This window comes from Zea mays, chromosome 4 (assembly GCF_902167145.1).
Source record: "Zea mays cultivar B73 chromosome 4, Zm-B73-REFERENCE-NAM-5.0, whole genome shotgun sequence".
NCBI classification, from domain to species: Eukaryota; Viridiplantae; Streptophyta; class Magnoliopsida; order Poales; family Poaceae; genus Zea; species Zea mays.
In genome coordinates, this window is record NC_050099.1 from 55682810 (window position 1) to 55709958 (window position 27149).

Consider the following 27149-nt stretch of genomic DNA (forward strand, 5'->3'; position numbering starts at 1 on the left):
TATGGAAGTGATGTCCTCGTCACCCTTGATAAGTCATAGGGTTATAAAGGGACTTTATATGTTAGGGATTATACAGACTTCTAAAAACCATCTTAAAACATGTTTTAGGAATTATTTAAATGATTTTCAATAATTTAAGGGGTAGGATATCTGATTTTATAGGTGGGAGAGTGAAGTAGATAGTCATTCATAATTGAGGGGTTAAGTATACTTTTTCTTTAATCTTTTGCTATATTTACGGATGACACTAAATCACTCGTCACTGCTAGCTTGAGTGGCATGGTATTTTATGTACTATCCATTTTGTAAAGATGATAAAATATTAGATTGCCCACCAGTTTAGGCCATGTTCAGTTCTATTTGGATTGGAGGGTAGTGAGAGGGATTAAATTCCTACTATTCAAATTTGATTAGGAAGAGATTTAATTCATTTTGATTTCTTTTAATCCACTTCTAACCGTCTTAGATCTTGTTTGGTTGCTCTCGTATTCACCTTAATCCACGTGTACTAAGGTGAATTGAAATATAAATCAGTTTAAGTTCTACTCTAATCTACTTATCGAGTTGATTGAGGTGAATATGAAATCTGAGAGTATCTAGGGGGTGGGGGTTGATGGTTGGAGAATGTTGTTGCCAAAAAGACTGGCTGCGCGTCCCCTCGGCCACCAGCCCTCCACACACCGCCTCTACGCATCGATCTCTCTGGCATTGTGTTACCGAAAGCCCATCAGACCCTGTTTATCGCGGCCCAAGCCCAAACGCGAATGACTTAAAACCCTAGCGCGTAGACACAAACCCATCGGCGTCGCCATCTCCGGAGTGCCACGCCTAGGAGCTATTCTCTCTAGTACTGCGGCGACTTCACTCCAAGCCTCCCCCTTCAGCGATCAGCACACATCACGTAAAGCGCAACCAAATGATTTCCACCACCGTCGCTGCTCACCCCGCCACCGTCACAGCGCTGCGGCGAAGGTACCCGCTTCGCCCTCGCCAGCCACTCTGTGCTCCAATCTTCACGGCGGCGACGAGGCAGTGCATGGCTACGGCGAAGCCCTCGGTCACAAACGCGCTCGCTAACCTATCCGTTGAGAGCGCCCCCGCGGCGCTTCCCAAGCTTTCGTTCCCGATACTGGTAAGGAAGCTTGGCTTGGCTCTACTCGGCTGTGGATTGAGGTTTCTATTATGTTTTGTTTAAGAATGCCAATCTGGTATTGGGATTGGAGAGGAGGACAAATGTAAAAAGGATGAACAAGTAATGACTGTTGGTATTTTCATTGCGTGATTAGGGGATGATTTTTTCTTAAAAAATGTGGACTTGATGATTTTATCCAATTTATAGGTACCTATTGTGCTTTCAGCATTCCGACACCATAGAGTGTGAGGCAATGCTGTCAATGAACTGATATAAGCAATATTAACTGTACATAGGTGATTGGATTCTGTATAGAGTGATTATGCAAATATACTATAGATTTCTCATGCTAGTTGTAGTTGCTCATTGCATTCAGTTTAGTTTTACATACTTACATAGAACTAGTACATTGAGTAAACCACAGTTGAATTGCTAGAACACCAATGCAGTGGCAAGTCTAGAGAAAATTGGAGGGGGGTTGTGTTTGCCTTGTGTGTGCATAGACTTAGGCCATACAGGTGCATACCTGGTGGAATTTTGATAGTAATCACGGTTTTTTACAATTTTGAAGAGGTGGATTTGCTCCCCCTAAATGCTAAATAGCTTTGCCACTGTTGATGCAAATGTGTTACTATGTTATCTTAGTTATATTTCACTTAATACAGCCCCGTTTATTTTTGCAGGTGAATAGTTGCACTGGGAAAATGGGGAAGGCTGTTGCTGAAGCAGCTGTCTCGGCTGGTCTTCAGTTAGTTCCTGTATCATTCAGTGCCATTGAGGTCCCTGATCGAAAGATTGAAATATGTGATAGAGAAATTTTTATTCATGACCCATCTGAAAGTGAAAAAATTCTGCCTACCATTGTTAAAGAATACCCAAATGTCATAGTTGTAGATTACACTGTGCCTGATGCTGTTAATGGTGAGTGTATTAGTAATTGCTATTGACATTTATGTGTCTTTGTTAACATGCTCTCAAGATTTTTTGTCTTCCATAGTCAAATTGCTCAATTCTAAATTACTTCTTATTACATTACCTTTAGCAAAAAAGGGAATTGAATGATTTCAAGTCGTCCGACTAATCGCGATTAGTAGCGATTAGTCGGGCTAGTCGGTTGTGGTGTTGCGACTAGGGAGTCCGACTCGATCAGGTTGACTAATCGTCCAGTTGTCCGATTAGTCGTTGATTAAACGCGATTAGTCGTCCAGTTTGGGTGGGGACGATTAGTTGGTTTTGGCTTGTTTTGGATGTGGACTGGACGACTGGTAATAAGGCCCATTAGTGTAATACCTTAGAGTTTTAGCTAAATAAGGCCCACTAGTGCTACTGCTTTTCAATTGTATGAGCATCTGTTACTTTAGGTCAATAGTAAGTCTGTACTTGCCTACTTGACATTTATATAGTAACTAGTAAGTCTGCAACTCTGCATCATATGAACTAGTGAGTTAGTGAGTAGTGACTGATGTTTAGTTCATGTTCTGAAATCTGAATTTTGAAATGTGAGTCTGTGACAGTTCCAGTATTCATATTTGCTATGTTTGATAATTGGTATTGCCTCCTATATGTTATATTGCTATATATAATTTAGTTAGTGACTGATGTTCGTGTTCTGAGTTGTCCACCATCCAGTTTCAGTATTCATATTTTTTATGTTTGGTATTGCCTCCTATATGCTATATTGCTATATATATCAATATTATATATATATACTATATAGGTCTTGTTCCAGTTTCAGTAGTTCGTTAAATGATTTTGAAAATGAATGAGGATCTTATTTATTGTTCTGCTGTTATTGCCTATGTTGTATTACCGTTGTGTAACAGAGAACATGATTATCGAGTTTAAAGAATTGCTTTCTTATAGTGATACTAAGTGAAACACACCTTGCTAGAAAACAAAATCTCCTTTTCATCCATCTTACCTCAGACTGCTTAAATGTAGGACAGTAGGAGTATACATTATATACTTATTTGTTATGACTATGAAAACAAAAGTTGTTTAATGCCTCAAGGTTCTTTATTTTCGTATTGCCATTCACCATTCTTGCTGCTTTTGATGGTTTATTTCTTATGCAGCAAATGCTGAACTCTATTGCAAATTTGGTTTGCCATTTGTAATGGGCACAACTGGTGGAAATAGGCAACTCTTGCACAAAACTGTGCATGATGCGAATATCTACGCTGTGATATCCCCTCAGATGGGGAAGCAGGTATACTTATTATCATCATGTGGATAGCATTTGAACCTTTCTTCATGTTATAACTTATTGATCTTTTAGGTTGTTGCTTTTCTTGCTGCCATGGAAATTATGTCAGAGCAATTTCCTGGTGCATTTTCAGGTTACAAGCTGGAGGTATAGTTTGATCTCTGCCCTGTTAAAACTAATATTGCTTATTTTATTCTTAGTTCTAACACTAAAGCTTGAATATTTTGTACTCACTGCCTGTAAATGACTTTTTCTTTACTATGGGTACAGTAAGTTTTTGTTAACACACAAGAGAACCATAGATCATTTCATTTAGAAAGAAGACAGTGCAAAGGGGAGTAGACCCTTCCCAAAACACACACACACCCCCCCTATCAAATTTATTTAAGGAAAAAACAAAGCAGCCAACCTATTACAGCAGAAAGCGGCCATCAACCACAGGCCAGTGGCTCTAGCCTGCTTGGAACTATCTGGCAAGCATCTCCTGGAGACCTTTTGCTCCAACAGCACACAGTAGGATACACTCATTAGTGAATAGTGATTGCTTGCAGCACCATTGTGACATTTGGTTTTGCATCGAAGATAATCATTGTGGTGCTTCCAAATTTCCCAATCCACAAGGACAATATGCGAATCGAACCCCTTCCTCATCTCCTTGGACACATCCTTAGCAGCCTAGCACCACCAGCTAGAAAATTTGTTGGTGGGCTGCTGAGATGGGCAAAGTAACTTGTTTAGAATAATGTGCTGAGCTACCTTCGATAGCTTGAGGTTAGTCAGATCATCAAATGTTAGAGTATATTTGGTAGTTTAGGATTGTAATCTGATATTGCCATATGAATCCGGAGAGGTAAGTAAGCAACTTGTTTCTATCTATACTCTATGTATATTGCTCGGGAGACTCAATGCAATCTATCTCACTCATTATGCCTAATATACTACACGCTTTCATGGTATCATGAGTTCATGTTTTGTTCCTAAACCTTAAGGTTTTCGCTGCATCAGCAGCTGTGCTGCCCCTAGGGAGATCGATCTCTGCCTGGGTCAGCTCCTCCGTAAGTTATGTTAGGCCAGTCTACTTGATCCACCCTTAATCTTATTGTCAAGCAGCATGGGGCTGGCGCTTCAGACATCCTCCGTGCTGTGTTGTCAGGCTGATCTACCACAGGCATCATCGTACCAAATGACTGTCTCACACCCTGCTGTGCCACGTTGTGGCTGCAGCATCGCTGAGGACCACGCCCCATAGGTTGCCACCTTCTGTTGGGTTGCACAGAGCAGATGGAGGAGTTAGGACCACTGGGAGTGTACGTAACCATTTCTTGTGGTGGTGGTGCCTCCAACTTAGTAACACCCCGGTGGTAGCTCTGAACTTTTGGACAGGTCAAAATGCCATTGATCAACCTGAACAGAGGCCCAATAATTATTAAACATATCATGGAAACATTGAATCTTGGTCCAGAAAGGTTCAAGATGGAACTGCATTAAAGCTGGGTATCCTTAGGCCCCGTTCGGCAGCCCGGTTTTAGTTCTAGGTCAGGAACAGTTCCAGGCCAGGTTTTAGTTGATCCGGGTCTTTCACTTGTTCCAGGCCTTTCACTTGATCAGCCCAGGTTTTAGCTGGAATAATTCTCTGTTGCTCCGTTCGGCAGCTTGGGATCGGAGCTAAACTGACATACTGTGATTTGACGAATTATTCCTGACATATAGCTAAACTGACATATTAGCTAAACTGGGATCACAGTTCTCCGAATAATTCGACAGATCACAGTTCTCCGAATTATTCCTGAGACATATATCTAAACTGACAGATCACAGTTCGGCAGCTGGAAAAATTCACACATAGACAGATCACAGATCGCAGTTCAAAAACAACTGATATATGTTTTAACCAATATAAAGTTACAAATCACAGATCACACATGAACAAATCATATATCACACCTAGGTTCATCATAAACATATACAAGAAGTTGCTAAATATACAGACTTGCACAGACCGCTCCTGCCTACTACTAGGTTCAGTGAAAATAAACACATCACATCGTGCATTTTTGGGCCAAACAATCTAAGGACATTTTATGAGAACTCATCCGCTTCAACAACTTTCAGACAGTTGTTCTCATGGAAACCACGAGTACTCTTCTACCTCCTCGAGATTTCGTTTGGACAAGTACGTGAGCAAGACCACCAATGAAAGAACCTGCATTGACAACCATTGGTGCTGGCCTTCGTTGATGCATCACGTATCAACATTTCTCTTCCTTGAGCCCTGTCATTCAGTCACTATCCCAACCTTCATTAGTATTCTTCTCCGTTGCCAATGTTTTCCCTCTTGTCATCACTATCCTCACTGCTGTTGTCAAAATTCGGGAAACTCGCCTTTGGGGCTCTTGAGTTCGCCTCATCCCCCTTGTAATCTGACACCCACAAGTCATCGTCATCAGTGTCTAACTCATCACCGTTGCTGCTGCCTCTGGACATAGTGCCATCGGAAGCATCGACCGAACTCCCTAGAATCCGATTGGACCCTCTGCATCCCCTAGGAACGGAAATCTCCCTGCCACTGGATCTGCTCCTCTCATTCCTCATTGGAAGCATACCCTCTCATCCTCATCACCACCGGCCACGGCCGGACTCCACCGCCGCCTGCACACCGCTCGCTACTTTCGCCCCCCTTCCATATCCATCAAGAACAAGAAAAAAATGAGGATGGGAGAGCTCAGTACTCACCGGTGAGAAGGTGCCGGGGAGGCTCGCCGTCAGGGCTGCGCGACGCCGGCCCGCCGTCACCTCGCGCCGCCACGCAGTGACCTCGAACCGTCCTCATGCGTCGCCAGCGTCTCGCCGTCGCTTTGGCCAGGAATCGATCCGGAGGAGACGAGGCCAGGGTTTGTGCCGGGCCTTGGAAGGAAGAGAGTCAAAATCGGGCCGAGTTTACTTCCGGTTCAAGCCCAAACGAATGGGAACAGTGACACCGACCAAATTTCAATTCAGGCCAATTTATTCCGCTCGGAACCAGGCCAGAAACAGCCCAATCCGACGGAAACGAACGGGCCCTTAAGCTGCTCACAAATGGTGCTTCAATGTGCCTGCGCTGGTTAGAATTCATAGAATCTGGTAGCACCCTTGTGTGAGACTCAATTCTCAATTACACTGCTCTTTGAAAATGAAACCAGAAGTTGAGCTTCAATGTAACTTAAATCTGTAAACTTAGGCTCCTGCAGGTAGAAAGCTTTTTGAACAGGGATTCCATATTAATGGCAGCCTTGCACTGATTATGCAATTTCGAGTGGAGTAAACATTGTGCATTTTTTTGGTTCTATTAAATGTGATTAATAAGCTTGAAGCTTTTACACAACAGAGGTTCACTATTGTTCCATTCAAACAATTGTATGAATGTTGCACACTCCTTTTTTGTACATTTATAAAACAGTTTTTGTACCTTCCATCACTCATGGCTCTTGTAGGGGCACACACCTAACCATTCAACAGTTCACAAAAAAACTCAGCCTCTAGCTGAGCTGAGTTGGTTAGATGGTCTGAGTAGAACTCAGGTCTCGATTTCGAACCTCAGTGGGATCGAATTTCAGACTAGGATTAAAAAAGGTTACTCGCTGGTTCCCCTGGTGGTGTGCACATGAGATGGACTGACCTATGGGGGGCGGATCCTCGTGTAGGGGCTGGAAGGGCTTAAAGCACGAGTAAAGATCTGACCTATAGAGAAAGGGCCCTTATGCTGCACGGTAGGCCAGCTTTCATGACCTTTCTCGGTCGGGGCTCCGATTGAGCTTCTTAATATAATACCTTGGGGGCGGTCTTTCCCCATTCAACAGTTCACATAAAATGGGCAGTGGACAAAAGTTCAATACTGTTTTAGCACAAAATGACCACTAGAATAACCCAATTATTGGGTGTTTCTGTTTTTTTCTGAGTGTCTCTTTCTAATTGTAGTTACTTTTTCTTGAATAGTGATGATGATTGCCCCCAAAGCATCATATTATCATTGTCATCAGAAAAATATTTTACATTAAAATGACACATCTCCACAGGTCATGGAGTCTCATCAAGCAACAAAATTGGACATTTCTGGGACTGCCAAGGCTGTTATCTCTTGTTTTCAGAAGTTGGGTGTATCGTTTGACATGAATGAGGTATTGTTTAAAAAATATTTACAGTCTAAATTGTCATGTTTGTTTTTTCCCTAGCAATACTTGTAATGCTTCTCTTAACAGATTTACTATTAATCTTGGATGATTTCATTTGTCTTGTTTGTATAATAGCTGCAAGTATGTAAGCATCATGAAGTCACGAATTTTAGACTGAGTTAAATTGGACACTTGATCTATGTATGTTTGTCAATCACCATTAGTGTATTCATTAATAGGCGGTATCCAGGAGCTATAAAAAGGTATAGCAGATATAGTGGGAGATATTTCTTTCATAGTGGTATAGTGGCATATAGATTCTAGGCATCTAGAGCAAAGAGTGAATATTTGACTCAGTCTTGGCTACGACAAATAGTGGTATTTGGCAGAACTAAGGCGCCGTTAACTGCAATAGCGGAACAACTGACAGTATCATAGCCATATGCCCTTTAAAAATACTATAGTGATGCTATAGCAGATTATTTTAGAACCACAATGGCATGTACCAACCTCTTAAGCTTGGTTTTCTATATAGACTTTTGAAGTAGCATGAATTTCCTGAAGACAATCTAGGGAGGTTGTCATCGGCCCTGTTTGTTTCTGCTTATAAACGGATTCTTGGTGAAAAAATGTGAGAATCACACCAAACCCCTGTATTGTTCTTGCTTTTGCTGACTGGCACTTTAGAACTTCGAACTAGCAAAATCGAGAATTAGGAATTGAAAAAGTCACCACAGTACGGCAATTGTAAGCGATCTGTGGCAATTGTAAGCAGAAACAAACACACACAGCCATTATGATGTCTTCTCTGACTTCTGTAGTGTTTTGCTCCTCAAGTTTTGAATGCATCAGTTCATAAACAGACGGTACTACGTGAAGGTGTTTATTTGTTATTTCTTATGCAGCAGACCCATCTTCGCTTACAGTGAAGTAATCTGTGTCTTTTGCAAGTGTGTTTTTCTCACACTGCTCTACCTGTTGTTGCAGGTAAAGCAAGTTAGGGATCCTGAGGAGCAGGTAACGTTAGTGGGTGTCCCAGAAGAACATCTCGGGGGCCATGCCTTCCACATGTACCATCTCACTTCGCCTGATGGGACGTAGGTTTCCTAACCCTTTTCTAAGCATTTTTCTGTTTTTAAGGCCTTGCATAGGGCCATGAGCAGATAATTACCCTTGCATTGCAGAGTTTCGTTTGAGTTCCAGCACAATGTATGTGGCCGTTCAATATACGCAGAAGGAACTGTTGATGCAGCTATGTTTCTCTACACAAAGGTGAGGATCTTCAACACTGTTGTTTCACCATGGTCTGAGCCTTTTACTGGAGGCAGGTAGAAGTTGACTTTCCATGCATGCCACCGCAGATTCAATCGGGTGCGAGCAAGAAATTGTATGACATGATTGATGTCTTGAGAGAAGGGAACATGAGATGAGGTCCATGTTGGCGTCAGATGAGCTTTCATGTACCAATTTGCAAGCTCAATTCCACCGTGAATTAGGTTACTTTTACAATGTACCCTTCCCAATTTACCAGTTAACTCACTTTCAGTTTTGAATTGGCTGCTTCAATGATGGAAGGTACTCCGTTCCAGAGTGTATGCAATTTTAGTTTCTCTAGGTATATTGATTTTGGCGTTTTGCTATACACCTATATGCAATCTATAGATTGTAGTAAAAAAAATGTATTCAGAAAGGCCAGAATGATCTACAATTTGAAACGGAGTAATGCTTAGGGACTTAATGCTTTGAGTCACGTCCAGCCAAGGATGCTCGCTCAATTTATTAACTTTATCACACTGGTGGCTGCTAGTTGGGTCAACCCTTGGACGTGAGTAGCAACCATAGGAAATCAAAGGTGGTCTGTGGTTTACCTTTCTGACTTTTGGGAGTTGGGACTTGCACACCATCTAATATTCCACCTGGATCTCAGAGTTAGTTGGCTCACTTCTGAGTTAAAGCACTTGATGTCTTGGTTGGTTCTAACCCTTCTGGCTTTTATTGTACTAGTGTATTGCTGTGCGCATGCGCGCGGTGTTAGGTGTTAAATCCGTTTGTGAGATTTTAATGTGTACACAAATAAGAAACAAAGAATGTACTCTCCACCCATTGCTTCTTTCAGCGCGTCATCATTGTCAAACCATTGATAAAGGATTTTAAGTTGTGCATAAATAAGAGACAGAATGTACTCTCCATCCATTGCTTCTTTCAGCGCATCATCATCGTCAAACCATTGATAACGTTTGTCATGTGTCTTTTAGAGTGATGCTAGATGTCGGCAAATATCAAATACTGGTCCTAAATCTATTTCACAGTTACTATAACAACATATTTTGTCAGAAAGTGGGCAGTTTAAAGGTTTTCCTTCTACTTTTTGAGCTATACAGAACGAAAAGTTTCTGTTGCAAAACATGTTATTTCATTATGACCAACCCAAGGGGTTCGACAGCTTCTCCCGAGAGGACACACCTTTTGGGGATATATCCCTTCATGTTGTATATATATCTATGTAATCACTGCAATAAAAAACAACTGTCATTTATCATTCTCTCTATTCTCTGTGTCTCGTTACCACTGTCATTCAAGACGTTATCAGCACCTGCTCTCTACCGAGCGGTTACCGACGACAGCGATGCGATGAAATGGCCAAGCCCCAACGCACGCCTGGCGAGCGTCGGCGCAGGTGCCTGGCAACCAGTGCCTGACACACCCTACAGCGGTGGTGATGGCGCTCACGTGCATGGCCGACCGCGATGTCCATGCACCCGGCGCCGGCGCCTGTCGGAAGGAGGCCGTCTGCAATGCATCAGCGTAGAGCAGCATTACTGGCCAGAAGTGGCGGTGGCCGCACAACACAGAGGAGCAATTTTGTTTGTTCGTTTGTTTATCATAATTATTATTTACTCCTTGATGATTGATGAGAAAAAAAGTATGGCATATGAAGACTGGTAGCGATCAATGCAATGCATGTAATCACCGTGGTAGCGATCAATGCAATGCATGTAATCACCGTGCGTCCTCCAATGGTGGGAAGGAACAATATTTTCCATAAGGAATCAGTCCAAATAGGCCAATTAGAAGAAATTCACGAACTACAGTTTTCATATGCGCGTTCGTTCTACCGGCGTCAATCAACGTTGAGCCAGGTCTGATTTGCATCGTCGTTTCAGCAAACAACGAAATGGTAATTTCTATCTCTAGTGGACAAACAGTTCATTTTTTAGCACATCTGGTTACAAGTTATGTAATTGGACTATATGTGCGTTCAAGCAATGACCATGGCGTCATGGTCGACATCCCCCGCGCTGAGGCCACCGCGGCCATGCCTAGACGGGCTCGTGCGCCCGCGCCGGGTCGCCATGGCCAGCAGAAACTGTGTCGGGTCTGCCACGCCCGCGCCGTGCCGCGCCATGGCCGTAGCCCGCGCTGAGGCCGCCGCGTCCTCACCACTGCGTCAGGGATGCGCTCGTCTGGAGGAGCCGCGCTCCGAGAGGGCCACGCGCTCATCGAGGTTGAGCCCGCGCCGCCAGAGGCTACCGCCATGGCTGCAACATGGAGAAAGAGCAGTTATGGTTTTCAACCCCTGTCTCTTGTACGCCCTTGACCAGGCCAAGAAAATGGGCCTCCATGCCATGGGCGGGCTTCACACATGGGCTGTGCAATCTCCATTGCTTAGGCTGAATAAATTTATCTTTTCAGTATTTTATTTTCTGCAATTTCTAGCGCAAGGCTCTATATTTGCACATAATTATTGTCTTAATCGGTGTTAGTTCGTCTAAATTCGAATATTTAGACTGCTGATGATATATATAATTGTACAAATTTATCTGTTGTACTATAAAAAAATTGCAGACTTGTTTGTGAATTATAATTGTTTCTACATTTATAACTCACATATATCTACTTGCTTCTGTTTTCGCATTCTTTAAGTTTGCTTGCAAAACATAAAATATAATTGAGTCGGAACTTAATGGTCTTCATGCAAAATAAGGTTGCATTTTTTTTGGAAAAGTATAGAGTGATGGAGTCCTAAGCACTGGCTGCGCTAAATTCTTTATAGAGTTTAGTAGCCCAGAGACCGTGCTTTAGGCCGCATTTGAAATGCCTATCACTATGAGGCTACATCTTTCGAGATGATTACCTATACATGCTACCCAAAAAAAAAGATCACGGACCACACAGGCGTCGCGGGCTATGGAGCCAGGCTAGACGCTACAATCATGATGGCAACTCAAAGAATTCTTTTAATTAAGTTCTACTTAATTAAATGATGAATTCTTGCAAAATATGATGCATATATTCAACTTGGGATTATTCAACACATGATGGAGATCTAGGCTTTGGCTGCAATAAATTCTTGCAATTTATTTGCCCTGAGACCAAGCTTTTAGACAGCAAAATGTTATTTGCCCACCAGTAAGAAGTCTCATATGGTTATGATGATTACCTATGTGTTCTTTCAAGTAGATATGTTGGACATGTGATGTTGGTTATTCACCTTTATGGTGATTTCCATTTTATTTTTGAAATTTTGGTCAAGCACAGGGTAGTGGAGTCCTAAGCATTGGCTGTGGTATGTTCCTTGAATATATCAGTCCAGAGACCATGCTTTCAGGCAGCAAATGTTTTGCCCACTACTGGGAGATCTACTCCATTGTTTCATCACATGGAGATTATCTACGTTGTGTCCACCAATTTTTTAAAATCTTTTGGTACACTGTATGTGATACCTAGAATTCTCCAACATATAGAGATATGATATATTTTGCGGCATGTTACAACATCAGAAAAATGGTTAAGCCATTAGGAGGATAATTATTTAATAGAGTTTGATGAACTCGCCTAATGGGCTTAATTATCCTCAATGTTCATTGAATATGTTCATTAACGATATGGGATTCACATATTCACTTTGGAATATATGTGATGCTCTCTTTCTCTTGTTGTTCTTATGAAAAGAACAAATGTGCTTTTGTGGCTTGATGTGCAAGCCCAAAATGAATAGCAAAGAAAATCATAAGACTTGTGGACTTATAAGTATGTGTCTACATTAAGTTGTAGACTAACACTTTGTATTCATATATTTTGCTTGAAAGCAAATATATAAGCACATTAAAAAGGGAAGGGCAATGAGTATGACAAACTCTTTTGTCATTACACTATATGTGATATCGTGTTGTATGCCCAGGCATCTTGTATATGAAATCCCAATAGATGTATACTACTCATGAAAGCTAAGATATGAAGTGTACTTCAATCTTCCATCTGACATGATAGCAGTGGTTAGTTGTTGTTGGGGACTCGTTCTCAAATGCTATGAATTAAGAACAAGACAACATAGAATATTAAACGTTAATGTCCATCGTCCGCTGAAGCATTATCTCCCCAAGGGTTTAATGAACTTCGGACGAAGGCCATGATCAAAGTATCACGAAGGTCATACCTTCGTGATCAAATTTATAACATAATGTAAAATGAAGTATAAATTGTAAAACATTAAAAAGAGATATGCTAAAAACAGATAACATTATTCACATATTTTATTATATTTATACCTTCGTCTTGGCAGAAGGCGATAATTCCAGTGTAATGCGTTAGTGATTACAAGATTGCGTGAACAGTACAGGGATACTGTTCACCTATTTATAGGCACAGGGCGCAGCCTGTGTATAATTACAAATATGCCCTTTACAATTAACTATAATAATGACACAGAACATCATGGGTTTTTAAGTCATTTCATCTTTAAGTCGGTTCGCCCCTTCGTCATGAGATCCGTCATTGTGCCGAAGCTTTATATGTGACAGCTTCGGCGCTGCTTCTGGGAAGATCTTCCAAAGGTGTTTCCTTCCTTTAGGATCTTCAGCTACGAAGCATACCCCCAACAGTAGCCCCTTCGCGGTGCTAGATCGTTTGTCGTAACGAGCTTGATCCGTGAAAAAGTCTTCTAGGCTTCGGGATGCCGAAGATCCGAAAAACACCTCCCCTGAGCTCGTTGGCGAGAAACGATTAAAATAATCCACGCGCGAGGCGGCCCCATCTTGCAGCAGTTGCGCGCGCCCTAGCGATTCACCTTTCCGGACCCTGTGGCCCACCGTTCAGCGAGTGCAGGTGGCTGTTTATCCGGTGTGGAAGACCTTGGCGATTCACCTTCCCACCTGTGACACTATATAAACAGACGGGTAGGTGTGAAGTTACCACAACATTCATTACTATTGCACTGTTTTGTTGCCAAAAATTTAACCAAAGACGAAGCTTGATCATCGTGTTCAAACGAAGCGCCGCTTTTGATTCTGCTTCGTCACGAGAGGAAGAGCTTCAGAAAAATCAAAAAAGTCAACAACTTCAAAAAATTTCAAAAAATTCATAATCAAATGGCGAGAGTGCGCTCCACTGCTAGGGTTGATCGGGAGGAAGATGAGACCGAAGCTACTGAGACTGTTCCCATTTCCGAAGCGATGAAGCGGTCTGGGCTGGTAACATCGGAGGATGCACCTGCCGCTGAAGTAGAGCAGGCTGATGTTGAGGAGACTGATTTCGAAGATGATTACAATAGTGCAGTGCCGAGTAAACCCAGCCACCTGGATTTCGGAAAATCTACCATCTCTGAAGGTGATTTGCCTAAGATGATGAAGTTGGGCTATTTTAGTGAAGCAAAGAAAGAGCTGATTCGCTTTGGTGGGGAAGAAACTACTCCGAAGCCAGGAAAAGATGAAGTAGTGGTCTTCAAAAGTTTCTTTAAAGCTGGTTTAAGATTCCCTTTGAACAAGATGATTGCTGATGTGCTGAAGAAGTTTGGGATCTACCTTCATCAGCTAACTCCTAACGCTATCGTTAGGCTTAGCGTTTATATTTGGGCCCTTCGAAGCCAAGGGGTGGAACCATTTGCCGAAGGTTTTTGCCGAGTGCACGAGCTTCATTACCAGACCAAGGCTAGAGGAGATGGGCTTCATGAAAACTTTGGCTGCTACAATTTTGCCTACCGCAAGACTACAAAATTTCCTGTGATCAGTTACCGTAGCAAGTGGCCAGCTGGCTGGAAATCCAAGTGGTTTTACGTTAAAGTTGACGAAGATAAGGAGAAATTGGTCTAGAGTCCGTTGGAATTGATCTTCGGAGAGACCAGACCCCAGTGCAACATGACACCAGAGGGTCCGACCCAAACTGCGCTGGCTGAATTTAGAGTTATTGCAGAGCACATCGGCACTACGGACTTAGTGCAAGAATTTTTGGCCTTCAGTGTTCCCAACTATGAAAGAGTGGGCCATGCCGAAGCTTGAAGGAAAAAAAGGAAGGGGAGCTTGTTCGGTTGCCTTACCATTACAAATTCAAGAGACATTGCAAAGTGCCTTGCCAAGAATGGCTGGACACGATCGAAGTGATGTGCAATGAAATACTCGGCAATTACTCTAGAAAAGAAGATCAGTTGATGACTGCGGCCTTCGGCACCCGTCCGAAGCGAAAACTGAACCGAGTAATGGATGCTATTGACTTTGAATATCCCGACTATGAGCGGCTAGACAAGGGTGCCAAAGGGCAAAAAAAGGAAAAGAGTGGCTGATGCTCTGAATAAAGATGATGAAGATCAATTGAAAAAGAAAAAACCAAAGCCCGAGCCAAAAACAGTTGCTTCGAAGAAGAGAAAAGCTTCAGCTCCGAAGCAGAAGGCGATTGACGAAGAAGAAATTGCTGCATCACCTTCTTCCATCGTCGTGGAGGAAATTTTAAAGGTAATGACTGAATTCTTGCCTGTCAAGCTAAGTCCATTAGGGTCACATCTGACGAAGCTTTTTCAGAAGGACAAGGAGCCCGCAAAAGTGGAGAAGACAGCTAGGCCAAAAAAGCAAAGAATCATTACAGTGACGGAAGTCATTGAAAAGACACCACCAAGAGCTTTAGCTCTGAAGGCGCCAGCTATTGAGGACATACCGGCTACCAAAGCCGCACCTTCGGAGGCTACAGCTGCGGAAGCTGCCACAGCCGAAGATATAGAGTTAGAAACCACCATTGCAAATATTGATAAAATACTGCTAGACATGACTGCAGAAGAAGCTGCAGCAGCTACCGAAGAGACTTTGGCCCCAGAGCCCGAGAAAAAGAAAGAAATAGCCGAAGACACTTGGAAGATGAAATTTTTAATTTTCAAAACTTAGTTGGGCAAGAGCTGACAAAGGCCGAAAAAGAAGAGTTAAAAGAGTATTCCATATCTTGCGGGTATCGGCCGGGGGCATTTCTCTTCGGTGGTATCGATGATGAAAAGATGGGCTGTATCCGGGATCAGACCGAAGCGAAGGTTATCGGTACTCTATCAAAGAGTATTGGTTTCCCGAAGCTCGAGACAGACATCAGCCGCTACCGACGACAACACATCGTCGGTAGTTTGTTTTATTCTAATTTCAAGGTAAACAACTTTTCTCAAACTTTTTATCGTTTGTAATAACAAAGATGTTTTCTAACGAATGTTGTTTATGTACAAAGTATGTTGCTGAGCAAAGCTTTAAAAATGCAACAAGACTTGGAAGACAAAAAACACGAGGTTATAATCGAGAATTTAGAAGGCAAAATAAAAGACCAATCTGCTGCTCTTGAAAAGAAAGACTTCGAGCTTTAGACGACCGAAGGCTTATTGGCAGAAGCTGAGGCTAAAATAGCAGAACTGAATACGAAGCTTCTCTACCAGTCAGAAAGTTTCGAACAAGAAAAACAGAAGCTTAATGAAAAATTTGAGACCGAAGTCCAGAAGGTTTCAAATTTGCAAAAATCATTAACAAGCCTTCAAAATAAATGTTTGGAATTCAGCAATCGATGTGTTCAACAGCTCAAGAAGGTCTTCTATTCGGTCGGGGCCAGCAGTGAAAAATTTGCTCCTTCGGCTGAAGATTTACTAGGAGCCTTCGAACACATCGAAGGTGAAATTGATGACCTTGATGATGTTATTGCTGGACATGGTGATTTTTGTGCCCTGGTAGCTTCTCGGGGCACTGCTGCTGCGTTCCTGAAATCTGGCTGCGAGCACAGAAAAATTATCAATAGACCCAATTTTAGCTTATCACTAGCAGTTCTGGATGATATCCCCAACCTTGCCCGAAGCATAGCAAATAAATTTATAAAGGTGGTATGGACAAAGGGTGGACGAGACAAAGCTGGTGACGAAGCTCGGAGTCATCTTAAGCTGGTAATAAAATCATACCTTGTGCTTACCTCTTCCTTCGAACTTGAATTTTGCTTACAATGCTTTAACTCGTGTAGGATGACGAAGCCGAAGCCGAAGCTTGAAGAGTAGAAAAATGACGCCGAAGCTTTAATGGATGACTATGCCGAAGCTAAAGCTTGATGAGTACTGATGAAGCTTGAACAGATGACTGTAGAAAAAGCTCGAAAAACTTTTTGTAATAACTTTTGTAAATGTAATTAAATTTTACTTGATGAACTTTGGTCGTACCTTGTAATATATCCCTACCTTCCCATAAATGTATGAAGTGCTTTGGTGTGAACGAAATTAGCATTTTTGAGCAGAAGGCAAAAAACACCTTCCCTTCTTTTCGTACACAACGAAGCATAAAAACTGCTTCTTTTTCTCTTTTCCCGAAGCCTGATCTTTAGAGCCGAAGCAACTGCCTGTGTTATGATAATGATGATCCTACGTATGTCTAAATGAATGTTTATGAATGCAAATGTTATGATGTAATGTACCGTGCAAATGAATGTCCAAACACATATATGAAGCAACAACCATAGCCTTCATTCCCTTAGGAATAAAAAAAGTCTCTTTGCTGTTTATTTTTCGGCTTCACCGTTTATTTTTCGGTGTATCAGCGCTGACTTTTCGCTGTAAGTTCTGCATTCCCTTAGGAACGTCTTTTGAACTTCTTCGCCTTATATTTCGGCGGTATCGTGTTGACTTTTTGCGCTTCGCCTTATATTTCGGCGGTATTAGTGTTGACTTTTTGCTGTAAGCTCTGCATTCCCTTAGGAACGACTTTTGAGCAGAAAACTTACGCTGCGCTCCCTTAGGAACGACTTTTTGTAGCTTCATCGTGCTCTGCATCCCCTTAGGGACGTCTTTCGAGCTTCTCCCTGTTTCTTCTTTTTTCTTTGCACTCGATGGTGCGAACTCAGTTTTTACATTTACATCTTTGGGGGATATTGCTCTTGTAGAGCTGTAATAAGAAAAAGGGAAATTACATGCTATGGCCCCATTAAAAACCTTTCTCCCCCTTTGGAAAGGAAAAGGGTGCCATAGGAAAAAATAAAAAGATTACATCAAGCTATACATAATATCGCCGAAGCTCATCCGCATTCCAAGATCTAGGAATGTCGTTGCCGTCCATATCCTTTAATCTGTAGGAACCGGGTCTTGACGAAGATACTACCAGAAAAGGTCCTTCCCATTTCAACTGTAGCTTGCCTACTGTATCTGGGTTGGCGACTCTCCGATGTACCAAGTGACCTGGCCTGATATTTTTTAACCGAACTTTTCTGTCACGCCATTTTATTGTTTCGGCTTGATATTTATTGATGTTCTCCACAGCCTGAAGCCTGATCTCTTCTAAGGCATCTTTTGCCACAGAACAATCAGCTTCGTCCTCTGCCGAAGCCACTGTTCTTATTGATCCTGCTTTAGCTTCTTCCGGAGTTATTGCTTCGTCACCAAACAGTAATTTGAATGGTGAAAAGCCTGTTGACCTTGACATTGTTGTATTGTGGCTCCACACCACTTTGATCAATTCATCTAGCCACTTTCCCCTGGGCTGATTGAAGATTAACTTCATTATTCCCGTCATTATAATGCCATTAGCTCTTTCAACAAGTCCATTTGACTCCGGATGCCTGACTGACGCAAAATGAATCTTCGTGCCAATTTGCTCACATAACTCTTTGAAAGCTTCAGCATCAAATTGTGTTCCGTTGTCCACAGTAATGGCCTTCGGCACCCCGAAGCGACAAACAATATTCTGCCAGAAAAATTTCGGAACAGTGACTGAGGTTATTGTGGCTAAAGGCTTCGCTTCAATCCATTTGGAAAAATATTCTACCGCCACCATGAAATATCTTAAATTTCCTTGTGCTGGTGGAAGTGGGCCTAACAAATCAAGGCACCACCTTTGCAACGGCCAAGTGGGCTGTATTAACTGAGTCAGGGATGAAGGTTGTTTCTAGTCTCTCGCACATTTTTGGCAGCCTTCACATTTTTGAACTAATTCTGCTGCATCCGAAGCTGCCTTCGGCCAGTAGAATCCTTGTCGAAAAACTTTTCCCAACATAGGTCTAGACACAATGTGAGATCCACACAGACCTGTATGTATCTCCTTCATTAATTCGATACCTTCGGTTCTTGATAAACACTTGAGAAGTGGAGAACAAACCCCATATTTATACAATTCCCCTTCTATTATCACATATGGTCTTGTCCTTGCCTCCATTCTCTTGTTATAAACTTTGTCATCAGAGAGACAGTTGCCTTGGAGGAAGGATATGATTTCAGTTCTCCAGTCCTCACTATGTACTGGAGAAATGTTAAGTATAGCTCTTTCCATAAGTTCAATCGAAGGTGCCTTTATTGTTTCGAAGAATACCTCCGAAGGTATAGGGAGCCCCTGGGCGGCTGATTTGGCTAACAAATCTGCATGTTCATTTTCACCCCTTGGAATATTCCTTCGAAAGAAGCTTCCAACCTTCGTACTGCATCCAGATATTTTTCAAGCTTCGGATCTCGTGCCTTGTTGCTTTTGTCCACGTGACCAGCAATAACTTGAGAATCGGTTTTCAAAATAGCCCTTCTTATTCCCATTGCCCCTAATTTCCGAAGCCCCAATAGAAGTGCTTCGTACTCAGCAATATTATTTGTGCAGCTGAAATCAAGTTTCACTGCATAACATGTTCTGACTTTGGAAGGTGCAACTAAAACAGCAGCTGCGACTGCCCCGAAGGTTCCCCAGGAACCGTTGCAGAACACTGTCCAGGCTTCGGTATCTTTACTTGCTTCTTCCTCCTGAGCCCCTGGCGTCCAATCAGCGATGAAGTCTGCTAATGCCTAGGACTGAATCGAGGATCTATGTACATAGTCAATGGTGAACTCGTTGAGTTCCGTAGCCCACTTTCCAATCCTTCCAGTAACTTCTCTGTTTCTCATAATATCCTTCAAAGGCTGTGATGAAGGAACAATTATATGGAATGCTTGAAAGTAATGACGAAGCTTCCTGGAGGCCATTAAGACAGCATATATCACCTTCTCCAACTCTGTATAATTTTTCTTTGATAAACTGAGGACTTCGGAAACAAAGTATACTGGAGCTTGCTTTTTAGTTTGTCCTTCAAGCTTCTCCTGGACAAGTGCTGCACTTACTGCAGAGTGCGAAGCTGCCACATACAACAGCAGAGGAGCCCCTGGCGCAGGTGGAGTTAGCGTCGTTAGGTCTATCAGATACTACTTCAGCTCTTCGAAGGCTTTCTGCTGAGCTGGTCCCCATTGAAAGACTTTGGCTGACTTCAACACTTCGAAGAATGGTAAATTCCTCTCTGCTGATCTAGATATGAATCTGTTCAAGGATGCCAGTCTTCCTGTCAACCGTTGGGCCCCCTTCTTTGTGCTCGGCGGTTCCATCCGAAGAATAGCTTCGATTTTATTCGGATTAGCTTCGATTCCCTTTGTCGAAACCAGGCAACCAAGGAATTTTCCCTTCTTTACTCCGAAGACACATTTTTCTGGATTCAACTTCAGGCCAACTTGCCTAAAGTTAGCAAATGTTTCCTGCAGATCGGCAATGTGATTTTCTTGCTTCGTGCTTTTTACTATGATATCATCAACATATGTTAGCACATTTCTGCCTATCTGAGACTGAAGGACTTTAGCTGTCATTCTGCTGAAGCTTCCTCCAGCATTCTTGAGCCCCTCAGGCATCCGAAGGTAACAATATGTTCCACTGAGGGTTATGAAGCTGGTTTTTGGCTCATCTTCCTTCTTCATTCAGATTTGATGGTAGCCTGAATAACAATCTAGCAGACTCATGAACTCTGACGAAGCTGCTGCGTCTACTAGAGAATCTATCCTTGGTAATGGAAACTCATCCTTCGGACAAGCCTTATTGAGATCAGTAAAATCAATGCACATCCTCCATTTACCATTAGCCTTCTTCACCATAACAGTGTTAGCTAGCCATTCTGGATATTTTACTTCTCTGATGACTCCAGCACTGAGAAGTCTTTTCACTTCATTCCAAGCACCTTCGGCTTTGTCATCAGACATCTTCTGAAGCCTCTGCTTTCTAGGTCTGAAGGATGGATCAACATTGAGCGAGTGTTCAATGACATCCCTATTGACACCGTATAGATCGTTGGCGGACCATGCGAAAACATCTTTGTTGTTGAACAGAAACCTTGTTAGGTTTTTCTCCTGTTCGTCAAACAATTGAGATCCGAGCAACACCTTTTGCTCTGCTATATCTTCACATAAGAGCATGGGCTTCGGCTGATCGGCCGAGGCAGCCTTCTCCCTTCTATACTTGTATTGCTCACAAGCTTCGTCTCCATCTATATTATGGATTGCTTTTGAATCTGTCCAGTTTCTTCAGCCTTTCTGGCAGCTTCCTGACTTCCATGAATAGCAATAGGTCCTTGATCCGAAGGTATCTTCATGCAAAGATATGCTGGATGAAGAATTGCTTCAAAAGCATTGAGTGTCCCACGACCAATGATTGCATTGTAGGGGTACTCCATGTCAACAATATCAAACACAACCTGTTCAGTCCTTGTATTGTTGACAAATCCGAAGGTGACTGGCATCGTGATCTTGCCAAGCGCTACAATCTGTCTTCCTCCGAAGCCACAAAGAGGGTGTGTAGCATTATGAATCTTATCCTTTGGCTCTTGCATCTGTCTGAAGGCCTTAGCAAATATAATATCCGCTGCACTGCCTGTATCAACCAGAACATTGTGGACCAGAAATCCTTTGATAACACAAGAAATAACCATAGCATCATTGTGAGGGTAATCCTTGAGCTGAAGGTCCTCTTGGGAGAAGGTAATTGGGATGTGAGACCATCTTGACTTGATGAAGGGTCCCTGCACCCCGACATGCTGTACCCTTCTCTGTGCCTCCTTCTTCTGCTTCTTGTTGGCCGGCTCTGAGCATGAACCGCTTGTTATCGGGAGCACCAGCTTCGTAGCCGAAGCAGCTCCAGCTTGGTTGTTGAGCGAAGACATTGACTCAAAAAGTGGAAGTGAGTTCACCGAAGGTGGGCGCCAATGTTGGGGACTCGTTCTCAAATGCTATGAATTAAGAATAAGGCAACATAGAATATTAAACGTTAATGTCCTTCGTCCGCTGAAGCATTATCTCCCCGAGGGTTTAATGAATTCGGACGAAGGCCATGATCAAAGTATCACGAAGGTCATACCTTCGTCATCAAATTTATAACATAATGTAAAATGAAGTATAAATTGTAAAACATTAAAAAGATATATGCTAAAAACAGATAACGTTATTCACATATTTTATTATATTTATACCTTCGTCTTGGCAGAAGGCGATAATTCCAGTGTAATGCGTTAGTGATTACAAGATTGCGTGAACAGTACAGGGGTACTGTTCACCTATTTATAGGCACAGGGCGCAGCCTGTGTATAATTACAAATATGCCCTTTACAATTAACTATAATAATGACATAGAACATCATGGGTTTTTAAGTCATTTCATCTTTAAGTCGGTTCGCCCCTTCGTCATGAGATCCGTCATTGTACCGAAGCTTTATATGTGACAGCTTCGGCGCTGCTTCTGGGAAGATCTTCCGAAGGTGTTTCCTTCCTTTAGGATCTTCGGCTACGAAGCATACCCCCAACAGTTGTGTAAATCGTGATTTGGAATAATCATGTAACAACACTTCTCTTTCTAAGAGAAGACCACTTTGTTAGATGATTTGCTTTTGAGTGCTATTTAAATGATGCATGAGATTTGGTATAATCTCATAATTGATGTTGTGATAGGTTCAACTCATGCGATGTGAGTTGAACACACTCATGTGATTTGAGTGTAAAAACTCATATGAATTTGAGTTAAACAAACTCATCGATTGGAGTTGATCACTCATGTGATTTGAGTTGAACAAGCTCATCGATTAGAGTTGAAGCAACTCATCAAGGGAGTTGAAGACTCATTAATTTGAGTTGTGCAAACTTGTATAGGGATTCTTCCAATTGAGGAAGAAACATGCAATGTGGAGAATTGAACCACAAACTCTATATGTGGGGAAACAAAATATTCTCATATTCCTATGGAAAGAGGAAAGAATATTTTGACAATCGCTTCGTGCGATATCATGATATGTTATTATCATATCCCCTTTGGTATTGGAAGTATCAAGGATGTGTTGATATATCCTAATTGTTATCTTACCATATTATAGAGATATCCATATAATTTCTATCATGTGGAAACATAAGGTGATAGTGATGGATATTGCATATGTTTCTTAGAAACATTTCTTATGGATTGTATTCTACATACATCCTCCCATACAAATTGTTGCATATGTTATAACTTTTCATATGATGATACTTACCATACTGGGTAAGACTGAATTGGTAATTCCATTATTGGGATGAAATGAAAAGTTATGGACAATTCTATTGGTCATTTTTCCCATACAATGGATACTTGATGAGTATCATCGAAATTGAGATTTTAAATCCCTCTTATCTTAAAATCTGATCTGAATTGGTTAAGTTCTTTGAATTTCTTCAAAAGAACAAGTGTGGTCCATTACAAAGATGGTATGGACATTGAAGGCTTTATACGATACTTTGGTGCATCTATATGATGACCTCAAGTGTGTCCTTCGGACAACACATGACCATTAAGTAATAATGTCTCAAGCTTGAGCACATTAGCCTCCACACTACTGAATTTACCAAATATGCTTACAATGATGATTGTTTGTCTTGGTATTCAGCATGATATCCATAAAGGATATGATGAATCTGTGATAGATTCGAAAAATGCAGATCGTTGATGACCATTCGTAATGAATTGTCATTTCCAACTGGTTATGGTTGGAGTCAGGAAGTTTTGCACGCTCCTGACTTGTGATTAACTGCATGTACTGCATGTACAAGTTCCCCTATGGTTTTTAGTACGTGGGAATCCATGAAAGATTTCCCATGCGTACATTGGGTATGTTCCCAATCTCACCACCGCAGCGTACATGTATGGGAACACAGAAAGCTGGGGATCTATGTGAGAATTCATTCTCCGTCGATCATTATGGTTTTAGAATCTCTTCATGAGAATCTATCTACGACCCGTACGCTAGCTTGAATCATGAGCTTTTCCAGGCATTAAGGGGAGATATCAAGTACCAAAAAGAATGCCAGGAAATGATGAATGCAGTAAGCATTCAGGCTCAGGATCACGTACTAAAACTGAACCTTTGGGTTCGAATGATTTGCAAGAAGTTGCAAATTGACTGCCATGTGCATTTACTATGAGGTGTCATTCAAATTAATCCTATAAGGAAGTGCTAGAAAGAGTGGTTACATGGAAAACCACTTAACTCCCTATTGCAACGTTGTTGTAAATAAGAGGGGGAGAAGTATGGTCACAAATTGGGATTAAGATTCTTGCAAGCAGTTGAAGGCTAGACCTTCTGAGATAGTAAATGCAGACCATCTATTCGTTGGTAACCAACCAAGTGTTGGTGGACACCTAAAGGATATAGATTATCCTGTGAATGAAAGACATTCACAACCTAGCTCAGTGCGCACCGATGAGGCTAGGTTATCGAAAGCCCTTTATTCTCGTTTTGGGATTTCACGAGAAACCATAAGGGTACATAAGAAAATGACTTCATGTCAACTGGAGAATTGTGTTATTTAAAAGCTACAAGTGTCGACACATACATCTCAGCAATTGTATATGCGCTCCAAGTGATCCAAAATACTATGGCCATAGCAGAGCACGAGTATGCTCAAACTGGATCTTGTTGAGTGATACAATGTTGCAGAGATAGCCTTGCTCACCGGAAAGAAGTGTTAACTTATTTTCACTTCATGGTATCTTACTGTGGATACAAGTTTGTTTTCATGGACTTGGAAACAATGAGGTGGTGAGAAAGCATGGCTAGTAGCAACTAGGTTTATACGCAAACCCAAGCATTATTTAATGCTATAAATTCTCCTCTACTGTGAGTAGTTAAATTTCGATACAATAATATGGGCAGTAAATCATCTATCTTTGCAGTTGGTAGATGTAGTGACAACATATGCTTATGTGGTCACTGGATTATGGTATTTGTGGAGTCTTGAAGGATTCCAAATACATAATCACCAATCAAAAATTTGCGATGCTTGGAAAGTCTTTGTGACTTAGAGCATCCAGGTCAAATATGGTACATTTTACCTAGTGAATCCTTACTTCTGAAGGGATACACGAAGAATGATATGTTTAGTATAAATATGTGCAGCATATTTATAAACATACATTACTTATCGACGGAGTTCAAGATAGAGGATATGAATTGAAAGAGATTTCCAATTCAAAGTAAACTATCTTAAGTATCTTGGATACAAAGCTGTCTATATCCAACATATATTGAAGAAATTCAATATGAGAGAATCATTGTTATTTGATTCTTTCCGATCATGAGATGTGCTATTGTATCTTGCAAGAGCATCCGGCCGGATATTGCTTTGCAATGATTTGCTAGCTAATAGCACATGAGATCAAGTTATGATCTCCAGATGTACTCATGTTCTCCTTTTGTTTGGATATACTGATCTTGGATATCTATAGAAGATCCCCAGGTACAAGATCAATGACATACTTCTGGTAAGTTGGACCTACTGTTTGATGAATGTCTATCAACAAAGATTAATGGTCACTTACACACAAAATGATATACTACATACTGAGGGTATGTGGTGGTCATGATTTTATATCATTGACCTTATTATCTATGGAGATAATATTACTTTGTGTTGTTTAGATGAAAAACAAGTTATGAACTAAGTCTCTACCTTACTCCACATTTTAAATGTGTTTGAGAGTAGGTATGGGATGACTTAGTGTTTTGTAAAGATCAGGGGGAGTTTCCCTTTTGATCGGAAGAACTTGTATGTACATCATGTTGTACTCTTTTCTTTGTATGAGTTTTCACCTATTTGGGTTTCCCATTCAAAGTTTTTAACGAGGCAACATCAACACAAGGCCTATGTCGTATCATCTATTTTTTCCGTAGAGGTTTTCAAGGATGATACATTATGACATAGTTATTGATGTATTTGAACTAGGATATGAGTTTATATCCCTAGAGTTCAAATGGATCAACAATAGAGTATGACTACTCTCCTTATTTTTCCCGTTGGGTTTTTAAGGAGACTCAGCTGATATGTTGATTTCTCAGATTTTCTGGCAAGATTATCTTGGAGAAATATTAGCCTGAGTTATATGTCTCATCATTTATGTTCCCCATTGGGGTTTTTGAGATGATGACTATATACATATTATTGTTCTTTGGGCTAGAGGTCCATTGGAGAACAATATCGTACCATGATTCAACTGAATCACCGACCATTATCCATAAGGATAATTGAGCTTGTGTTGTTCAGATGGAAACAAATTATATCAGGAGCAACATTAATAAACATATTGCTCCTAAATTGTTTTATCCCCATGAACTTTAGGAAAATGGAGATATAAATATCTTGCAAACAAAGTCTTGCGATAATCTTACTGATTTATTCACAAAATCTCTACCATACTCCACGTTTCCAGAAATGTGTTAAGGGGGTTGGTATGAGAAGACTTAAGTGCTTGCAAGGATCAGGGGGAGTAATTCTCCGTGATATTTGACCTGTTTTGTACATCATATTACACTCTTTTTTTGTATGAGTTTTTGCCTTGTTAAGGTTTTCTCATCCAAAGTTTTTAATGAGGTAATATCAACTAAGCTATATGCTTCATCATTGATTTTCCCCCATGGGGTTTTTATGCATGATGATTACAAGCATATTTTCCTTTTGGAGTTCAAGTGAGATTCTCTCATTATCCAAAAGATATTGTATACTCCTTATTTTTCCCACAGGGTTTTTGAGGAGATAATATATTGGAAGACAATTTGCAGATGATCAAATGGACTTGGATTGATCAAGGGGGAGTGTTGCAAAACATGTTATTTCATTATGACCAACCCAAGGGGTTCGACAGCGTCTCCCCAGGGGACACACCCTTTGGGGATATACCCCTTCATGTTGTATATATATCTATGTGATCACTGCAATAAAGAGCAACTGTCATTTGTCATTCTCTCTATTTTCTGTGTCTTGTTACCACTGTCATTCAAGAGTTTCATGTGTATGATGAGTACGGATATGATAATGGTAAACTAAGAAGAAAGTCCGGGTGCTGTTTACTTCTTTGCATGGGACATTTAAACTAATGGAAACCTATTACTATTGCATATGTGCTTGAAACAGGAACACATGACAGTAATTAATAGTTTTGGCATGCACCTGTTGCCACCAAGCACCTAGCTCAGCATCGCAGGCATTCCATACTTGATGAAGAATCTACCACCAACTCCTCCAGGGTGTGGTATCCACAACGTGGACGAAAACTATAGGTAAATAATTTTAGTATGCAGTTCAAGTAGTCCCAGTATGGAGTTCTTTAGTAAT

At 41.4% G+C, this 27149-nt stretch overlaps 1 protein-coding gene across 1 annotated transcript; it reads left to right on the forward strand.

Moving 5' to 3' along the window:
• The first annotated feature begins 798 nt into the window (after window positions 1–798).
• Window positions 799–9172, forward strand: LOC100194039 (4-hydroxy-tetrahydrodipicolinate reductase 2 chloroplastic). Its single transcript, NM_001139100.2, has 8 exons — window positions 799–1132; window positions 1816–2053; window positions 3208–3341; window positions 3411–3485; window positions 7391–7492; window positions 8474–8583; window positions 8671–8758; window positions 8848–9172. Exons 1-8 carry the CDS (start codon window positions 917–919, stop codon window positions 8914–8916), a joined length of 1032 nt encoding a protein of 343 aa, NP_001132572.2. The 5' UTR covers window positions 799–916; the 3' UTR covers window positions 8917–9172.
• Window positions 9173–27149: the final 17977 nt, after the last annotated feature.